The sequence below is a fragment of the Argiope bruennichi genome, chromosome 8 (assembly GCF_947563725.1).
Source record: "Argiope bruennichi chromosome 8, qqArgBrue1.1, whole genome shotgun sequence".
Classification (NCBI taxonomy): Eukaryota; Metazoa; Arthropoda; class Arachnida; order Araneae; family Araneidae; genus Argiope; species Argiope bruennichi.
In genome coordinates, this window is record NC_079158.1 from 82314750 (window position 1) to 82325002 (window position 10253).

Consider the following 10253-nt stretch of genomic DNA (forward strand, 5'->3'; position numbering starts at 1 on the left):
ACTAGTTCAAAGAATCTCACTCCCCAATTCTAAGGACTTTTTGGTCGAATTCTTTTTTGACATCAGGTGATTTACAGTAAGTTTACGCATTATCATACTTCAAGAGCACCTGAAGACCAGCTGTCATCCATCATCGCTCTTGAAAACACATTCGCTTGGAAGATATTCGCAGCTCATTTACTCTTAGACATCCAAATATCTTCTCCCCCCCCCCTTCCTCACTTTTTTGCTCACCTTCTCCAAAAGAAGACCCAAACGTCTTATCGCCTTTAACAGTAGCACTGAAAAGTTTAAGTGCCACTCACCCATCTGTTTGAGCCCACGTGTGGTCCTATAGCCCGGAATTTTAAGAAAAATCAGCCACCTTTCAAGTTCATTTTACCCTTCATTCCCTCCCTCTCTGTACCATCTTACTAATTTATACCTTTTAAGAAAGAGTGGCTTCAACGGAGGTGGAGCCGGTTACTGGACGCCCACGCCGGTTTTGAACCGGTTCCGCCTTTTAACTCTGATCGGGTTCAACAGCTGAATAACAAGGTCAAAGCGCGAGAACCAACGCCTTCACTCTTTTCACTGATGAAATTGAACGCATGTCATCTTTGTGTTGTTTTGATGCGAGCTTCGCATCTTCAAATTCCTTCTGTTAGTGTGCGCATCCACATAGGATGGAAGTTCCTTTCATCTATCTATTAAATAATCTTTTTCAAAAGAGAATCGAGTTGCAGATCTAATCGGTTTCGTTTTCAATTAGGTGTGCCTTATTCCTGGCAGCGTTTCCTTATTAAGAAGGTCTCAAAATGCATGGATCAATAAAGAAACGCTTCTATGAAATAAACATTCATTTGAAATCTAGCTGAAGTTTTTATCTTCATAAACAGATTTTTTCTTAGTATTTTCATAGATACTTTTTATAATAAAATAAGATTTCGTGTAGAAATTTTAAAAAAAAAAAAAAAACTTTAAACATTTTATACGCATTTTTTAAGACAGTTTCTTAAACTTAAAAGATTTTCCTAGTGATTTTTAGATTATTTTTTTATTAAACTTCTAATAGATAGTTGATGCATCACTATTTAAAGAATGGACAAATTTATATTCTTTTATTAAATAATGGCAAGTTATTTTTTTAGAAGATGAAAAAGAAAAAATATTTACATTATAACAACTCTAAAATTACTTTTCGCGAATCAAATTATTTTATGTTCCTTTTTGCTTCCTTTATTAAATATGTTTTTTCCCTTCTTCCTTGTCATAAAAACAAATTAAAATCTGAAAAATATTGAAGTTTTTAATAAAGATTTAGCATTTTTTTAACATTTTATATGTATTTTTTCAATACAGTTTCTTTAACTGAAAAGATTTTCTTAAAAATTGTTTCATTATTTTCATTAAACTCTTAATAATAGTTAATGGATCATTATTTAAACAATAATCAACTTTAATATAGGGGTATAACTCATATATAGGGGTATTGGCGTGAAAGCTGCTTTCAAATTCTTCAAAAAAAGGAAAAAAAATTTAGATATAATTCTATATCTTATTTCGAAGAATTTAATATTTTCTTTTACGAATAAACATGCACTGAACAAAAAATTGTTTGTATTTATCATCAATCAAGTAATTTAACAGTTTTGCTTGCCTTTTCTACACCTGTAACCGCGAAAAAGATTTCTTATTTTGTCACATATAATTTTCACAACGGAAATAATTATGGGATAAAATGACTAATTTTGCTGATTTCAACCTTTTAAAATATTCTAGTAAAATTCATGCCTTTGTGGACTTTAAATAAATTAATTTCTTATTCCAGGAAGCACCTCGAGTATTTATCAATAACATAATTGTCCGCTTCCATCGTTCCTTGGAACTTGAAGAAGATGAAATAAAGACCATTATTTGCCGTTATCCTCCGCCATTGGCTCCGACTCAAGTACCAATTGTTCTGTAAGTATTCAGCCTGATATAGAAGAATATCAATGTATATAATATCAATCTATATTCCAATTCAATATAAATCAATTCAATTCAATTCAATCCATATTAAATTCAATATATAGATTGTTCATAAATTAAAGTTAAAAAATACTGAATGCGAAGACCAAGCACATGCTTCAAATTTGGAAAAAGGCACTAAGTGAAATAAAGAATTATATATGTTGTTTGGAACAATAAATACACAGCTGAAAAAATTACAATTCATACATTCTTCTGTCCTATTAGTCATAAATAATAATATAAATATTTAATTAGGTAAAATAATATTTAATAAATTAAAATAACATAATTTAATAAAATATTTTATTATCTATCTTTATATATCTTAAACAGAAAAATTAAACCCTCTGTTATTGAAACTGCCTGAATTATGAAATTTTGCATATAACCATTTTAAGCGCTTTTAATTAACTTCGAAAAATATCCACCAATTCTTCGAAGATATTCGCCAATCAAAACGCAGCGCATCCTAATGGTAATAATTTAATTAAAATCCCTGATTGGCCAAAAGTAACGAAATTCAAAGCTTCATAATTTGGTCGAACAATATTTATACTTCAAGAACATTTTGATAAATATTACAAATAAAACAGAGTAACTGCATAAAAAGACTTCGTAATTATTTCAGCAATACATTCATTGATTCAAACAGTATAAAATATAATTTCTTATGTCATTTTGAGCAATTTTCTGTCTGAACGTATATGCCTATTTTTAGACATTGGACAATAATAAGAGTGGAAATCATGTATATCATATTAAACTAACATGTTTCCACGAACTTTAGAAAAATAATTAATAATTTTTAGTAATATAAATTTATAATCAGTTTGTCAAGATATTATACCAATAATTATTTTCTATTCAAAAAATTCTCTTAAACTTATTAAAAAAATGAAATAGTTAATTGTATTTATGTAGAGTACAAATTCACATGAAATAATTTTACTGCTTACAAAGTATCTCTAATCATGGCCAATATCTAATTTCTAAGCCATTAGAGACAGTCATTTACTTCTAATTGGGTTTTTCTTGTAATGTCTTCTCTACGTGTTTTATGACTCAATGAGTGTACTGCTGAAAGAATTTAAAAAATCTAAATTTTTATATGCACCTCCACCACCGCTTATAATCATAAATAGTAATAAATTCTTGACAAGTTAACATTTAAAAAAAACTTCCACTTTTTCCGTTACCAAAACTGGATGAATTAGGAAACTGCGAATATTAATATTTTAGATAATTTTAAACTATTTCAATGATACTTCGATGAAGATCCACAAATTAGTGCACGGAATTTTCTCAAGGTGACCTTTGATTGGCCTAAACTGATTGTATTAAAAGCTTCATAATACAGGCATCAATCACCGCAGAAAAGTGATTTTTTTTTATAAATGTTATTATGCCGTGAATATTTTATGCCAAATGCCACTTGTAAAAAACATGGTCAGCATAAATATTTAGTTTGTGTAATTTTTGCAGAATTTCATTTATTGATTCAAACAACATAAAATACAATCCTTTATATCATTTAGAACGTGTTCTCATGCACAAGTTTGTGTTTCTTTATTGATTTAAATATTAGCTATTAGATCACAATTGTAATGGACATACAGTATATAAAAATTCTGTAATTTTATGATTTAAAAAGTGTTTACATATCTTTAATAAAATTATCTCGTAAATCAAATTTAATGTTCTAACTGATATTTTTAAATATATTTTCTTCTTATTGATGTTTCATATCTTCCTAGTTAATCATCTCACATTTTTCTAGTTATATCATAAATTGAATCTTCCAATTTATGTCTCATTTCTTTATACAGACATGCCCATTTTAATATACTAATTTTGAATGATAAAATATGAAATACGATTTATTTTACTCGTCAGAAATTAGATAATGAAAGTTCATTTCAAAATTTGCAGGGGTTTTTTTTCTTTTTAATAATCAAATATTTTTAAATTGCTTTTTGAACATTACCATGTTTTTTGAAATCTTGTTATTAATTATACTTGTATATATTAAAATAATTATCTTTACTTTTCAGGCCTCCTCCGACAGCTGCTGTACCAGTTATTGTACCACCTAAACTTTCTGAAGTCGAACTTCTTCTCATAATATGTGCTTTGCTGTTTCTTACTTTATTGCTACTGGGTATCGGAATTGCTTACTACTGTCTCAAAAAGCGAAATATTAAAGTTATTAAGAAGAAAAAAGCTATATCTTCGAGCCCTGGCTCTGAAATCACGAAACTCAGCGGCTCCACTATGGGGACACTTTCTATGTTTGATCCCATACGCATACCTAGAGCCATTGCTCAGTCTACATCAGGTTCTGAAGCTGCTCTTCTTACTTCTCTGTCTTCTCAGAACGGATCTGGAGATCACAGCGATACAATACCATCAGATTATCCAAGCGAATCACCTTCTTCAGTGAATTCTGATGTTGAAGAAATAGAAGGCGGAAGAAGAATGATGATAAATGACTTATCTACAATGAGAAGCGATCACTTTAAATACGAGAATACAGCTTTCATTCCAGATGAGACAAGTAGTATAGTATCTGGATATCCAGAAGACCAAGAGAAAGCTGCTAGTGTCTCATCCATTCCTGTTACTCAAATAATGAAACCTCCTGAGCCACCGAAGAAAAAATTGAAGACAAAAGTAGCCAGAGAACAAGTATTAACTACTATATCCGAAAGAGAAGATGCCATGCTGCAACGAGAAGCTATGCAGAGATCCTATGCTGCAGTTAGCTCCATTCCACACCAACTCAATCCGCCAGTAAACTATACTCAAACATACATAAGAGAAGCTCCTCCCAAGCCGCCATCTTCGTATGCACCTTCTCTGTACGGCAGCATTCCAGACAATGACAATCGCTCTCAGGCTGAATTCCTTGAAGATATCCCTGTTGCAATGCATAAACCGCCTTCGTCATACGCGCCATCTCTAAAAGGAAGCATCCCTGATAATGATATCTGGTCGCATTCAGAACTGGAAAGTGAAGTAGCTGTAATGCCTTACGTAAGGAAACCAAAACGGGAAACTGCAACTGTAACCGATTACTATTTGAGTTCTCAAAAAACAACAGATATTGAAGACGATATAAGGCATTTGAAGAAAACTACTACACTGCAGCACAAACCGAAAACGCCACCACTTTCCCCTGTTTATGATTCAGAGCCAGAAGTATCCGAAACATATGTGTCAAAGGCTTTAGTTCCTAGGAAGCCGAAAATTATTGTCCAAAATATTGATGATGTTTTCCTGACAACTACAACAGAAGTTCATGCAACTGAAACAGTAACAAAGAAAACTAAAGATACCATACTGCAGCACGTAAAATCTCCTCCGCAGTCAACAGAACCACCATCTTCCACAGGAACTCCGCCATCAAATTGGGATGTCACAATCAGACATTATCCAAACCAGCCTCCAACAGATACCTTTGAGACAGATGATAAATATTTGGAACGTAGATGGGATGCATATTCAGAAGTCAGTGAAAAATTCCGTGATGCAGAGAGTACGACAACAGAAATACCTGCTCAGCGCAGACCCCGCCATCCATCCGAACATTCCACCGCCTCTACTCCTAAATATTCAGGTTCACCTTACAATACCGTACATAGAGTTACAAAAACTATTCCGCACCCTACATATACCAGCATTATTTACAAAGTCTTAGAACCACCACCAGTAGAGGGAGTAGAACAGCTAACTCAAGAAATTAAAGAGAAATGGCGTACTGTCATTACCACAGATGAAACATTCCGATATCTTGTTCAAGAGGCTACAACTGTTGAAGAATATATCCGAATAACAAAAGATTCCCGATACGAAAAAATGTTCGATACGCGAACGTGGAACGTCATTATTCGAGCGCTAAGCACCCCTGACGACAGGTATCCCCCAGCCCAAATGGAGCCACCTCCAGATGTCCGAAATCCACGTTACAAGAAAAAGAACGATGTTGAACCTCCCCGAAATCGGCGAAGCTCGTTACCTCCAGTGACAGAATTCTCTCTGTCTCGTGACGCCCCTCCATCCATTAGTGGTAGCGTTCGATCGAGGAGAACTTCAAGATCTGGTTCAATGCCAGACTATGATCTCAGATCAATGACGGAAGTTGATGTCGACTTCGCTCACGCTGATCGAGAATCTCTTTGGAGCGTTGATACGGGATACACATACAAAACTGCGAGAAGCCTTGCTGAACGATCCACTTCAGAGTTCCTGGAAGATGTGCCAACCATTGTAGCTGAACGCCCCACGCAATATAGAGGCGTTCATCAACAATCTCACTACTACGTAGAACAATCAGCAGCTGAATTTGTTCGATCACAAGATTCTTACCATAGAGACTCGACAAGCAGAGAGTTTGGTGAAGGTGATTACTTGCAGCGAGATCCCCTTCAACCAATTACCAGTCCGCAGAAACCTTCAAGACCCCGATTCTTGGAACGTTCTTCGACTGAATATTTCGAAGATGTTCCAACCCTCTCTTTGCCTGATTTAAGGCAATCTTCTACAGAAGTTTCATCGATCACCGAACGGCGAATGGACAATGTCGTTCATGAACTTCGCCAAAAGGGAAGATTTTCTCGTTCTGAGGTCATAATTGATTCTCCAATTGTGAGAGCAATTGATAGAACCTCTAGTATTGGCGAGAGGGAAGAAATTAAATCTGTTACAGAAACCGATGTTGCGGACTGGAAAAGATGAGCGAAATGACATATAGACTTCTAACACATTGCATAGGATCGATTTGTCGATTTAATGCTTCGAAAGAAAATAACAGCTTGTAAAATAACACTGGTTAAAGTTTTAGTAGTGCCAGCTGTTGCTTCTTTCTCTTACTATTTATTTTTTTATGTTATATACTGTATGTTTTTATTACCTTAAATTTCTAAAACACTTATGTATAAATTGTTTTTTAATGTTATTAAATGCAAGAAGTTAAATTTTTTACGAATTCACTTTCAAGGCGAGAACCTATTTTTTCAATCAAAAATTAGTTCCGATTTGAAAACACATCACTACTTTTATCGAACAATATTAATTTTTATCACATCTTTTCCTTGAAAAATTCGTCCAAATCTATTTTAGAATTTTTATTTTTAAAATGTAATTACTGTACAATATTTTTATACGATTTGTTTTTATGTTTGATAAACAAATCTTTTCTTTTTTCATGTAATTTTGAAATGAGTTGTGCAATACAGCTATCATTATGTATTAAAATTTGAAAAGTTCTAAACAATATTTTTTTTAATTTAACAATTTAAAATTAATCGCCGAACTTGTATATTTATTTTTTGAAAATGTATGTTTGCATGTCAGTTGAAAAAATTTCAGATGTTTTATTTTAAACAATTAATTTATTTTTCTTACGCTCCTCAGAAAAAAGTTCAGAAAGTTGTGCATGAAAACTTAAAGCATTTTTGAATGATAAATTATTTCTTAACTCAGTTTATGAGCAATCTAAATAATTTTAACTAAAATATATTTTAAGTAAAGAGATGGCTTTACGTATTATTAGGCATTTAAAGTTCAGGCGATAACTATTTGATACCATATTTATCAACAAATCATACAATTTATAACTTTTAAAAATAATTCCATACAGCACAGCTGGCACAGTGGCATTATACTATATATTCTCTTGATAGCATTCGTTGTACGGTTGACAATGAAAGAATATTATTCTCAGGAAGAAACTTCAGTGCGAAAAAAGACAATGATTCTTACCACCATTTATTCTTTAACTGAAAGAACGAACTTGTTTGTATATTTCTGGTTGTATTCTGAATGTTTATTATGTGTTCTGAACTGTACGTTAACAATTTCGTAAGCAACATTCGGATGTTTAATAAAATATGAAAACAATATTACTATGCAACGAATCTTATCGACAGTTTAGTCATAGCATAGGAAGGTATAAAAAGTGTGGGAGTTCAATTAAGTATTCTTTATCTAAGTTATACAAAGTTGGACGACTACATGGTGCAGGTTGTGCTGACTAATACAGTTTGTTATTTTGATTGTAATGCATAGTTCTTCAAGAAACATTTGAAACAACTTTATGTTCAATAGTTTCAGCTCCTTTTGATGAACATAATTTCATCATAAATTGCTTTACTTGCAGTCTTTTTTTTATTTTTTATTTTTTACCGTTTTAGAATTGATTACTGGTTGTTGGTTTCGTTTGAATTTTACTTACCCTTCAGTAATTAGAGTCGACTGTCTAATGAGCATCAGTAATTTTTTTCAATGATTACCCATGTTATTCTTAAAATAAAATCAGTAAATATTAAATAATTTTGACCATGTTAAATCTACTCAATTCTATAGGTAATAATTTACCTATTATTTTAGTGGGGTACCTGATTCTAGTATATAATACCCTATTTTTAAATGAAAAAGTTTTAATATATTTTAAAATGGTATATTATGAAACTTACGAGAAATTTGTATTTATTAAGGTGGGGGGTCTCCTTTTTTACTATTTATAAGTTAAGAAATTGTATAAAATTATTTTTTAAAAAATCCACTGTTTACAAAATGAATGACAGGTATCTAATTAATTTCACGTTTAATGTGATTTTCAAAGCTAAAAAATCTCATGAAAAATGTTTTGATAGATTCATATAAATTTCCATGAAAATTAATGATATTTAAATTTAAATAAGCTAAGCAATAAGATAATTTTATTAAAAATGCTAGTTAGAACTTTTTCCCAAACGTTATTTAATATTATTATAAATTAAATAAATTTCTTAGATCCATATATTTATTCTAGAAATATAATTAATAATTCAAAAATGTTTTTATATCCATTCTGCATTCGCATTTTTGTATTTATTTTTATTTTGTTTTTAACATTCTGTTCATCAATAATTTTTGCGAGAAGAAACAGGAACTTTTGTATTGTTTTTGTTTTATTTGTCTAAATATAATAGTTTCAACTGAAAAGAATTTTGAATAAATTTAATTAGTTTTCCTCGAATTAAAAAAACAAAAATCCTGAGCTTTGTATATTACATTGTGAGAAGTAATGGACTTCAATTTTAATTAGCTTAAAACTGCCATTTTATTTACATTCTTTTTTATATTTACGTTAAATTTCTTGTATCGATTTCCTTTCGTTAATAAGTGCAATTTATTTCCAGACACTGCCAATATTAAATAACGTGACATTTAAGCATGTTTAAAATGTATTATTTATAAATAGTAGTCACGTAGCAAAAAAATCATGTGCGTCATTGTGTTGGAATTGCAGGTGTATTCTCGAGACTGTTTCAAAACATCACGGGATTTCCTTAGCTGTGCAAATATATAATTTTTTAATAGATTGCCGAGAGAAATGGAAAGTGCTCACATTTCAAAAATGAGTTTATTTTTGTACGAGGCAATATTTTTAATCATAAACCTACAAAACTATATGTCCCAAAGTAGCTCACTTAGAAATTTAATGCTTTGTTTTTCAATATTAAATGCCTGCAGCTTAACATGTTATGGATATAATTCTTTAGTTAAAAATCAGTTATATTTCTGCTCTCTCCCAATACTTTCGAAATAATCGATACTTTTTTTATAAACCAATTTTTTTTTCCTTAGATTTTTGTGTTAATTTATATTGTATAATTGCTTAACAAATTCTTTTGACTATATTTATCTTTCCAAAAATAAACTTATCATGAATTTCGAAAAATAATTTTATTGAATAAAACCATCTTATGAGAACAGTCAAGCAAATAATTTTTAAATTTGTATTTGAATTTAATATATCAATGGAACTCAAGAAGACTGATTGAATAATCTTAAATAAGAATCCATTTATTTTAATGTAAAGTATATATGAATTCTTTAAACCTGTTACTCAATTTTGTGCAAAGAATTTTCGTTTTAAATTTTCTTAAACGTTCCATATTGTCTTTGCTCAAGACTTCCCTTTGACTTTTTTTTTTTTTTTTTTTTTCCAGAATGGCTGGGCCTCCTCTATAAAAGTTATATATTTTATTCTTCATACCGTTTCTTTCTTTTCTAGTCATTATGGCTTTGGTTCTTATGATCTGTAAGAGGTGCTGAGTACATTATTTTTATTTTTCAAAGTCGTTTCAAATTGTTTATTTTAAACTATGTTTACAATAGAGTCACTAAACCCAAAATGAGCAATAACTTTTTGTGTATTAACGCTGTTTTTGTAAGAAAATTTAATAAACTTTTTGTTTTAAAGATTTGTGTCT

The 10253-nt window shown here is 30.8% G+C and overlaps 1 protein-coding gene across 7 annotated transcripts in view; it reads left to right on the forward strand.

Moving 5' to 3' along the window:
* LOC129981530 (uncharacterized) overlaps positions 1-7098 on the forward strand; it is a 227116-nt gene extending 220018 nt beyond the window's left edge. For all 7 annotated transcript variants that reach the window (XM_056092394.1, XM_056092393.1, XM_056092396.1 and 4 more), the window contains 2 exons: positions 1811-1944; positions 4047-7098. In XM_056092394.1, the coding sequence (XP_055948369.1) occupies positions 1811-1944; positions 4047-6729 (2817 nt within the window). In that variant the 3' untranslated portion in view covers positions 6730-7098. The remainder of the gene's footprint in view (positions 1-1810; positions 1945-4046) is intronic.
* Positions 7099-10253: the final 3155 nt, after the last annotated feature.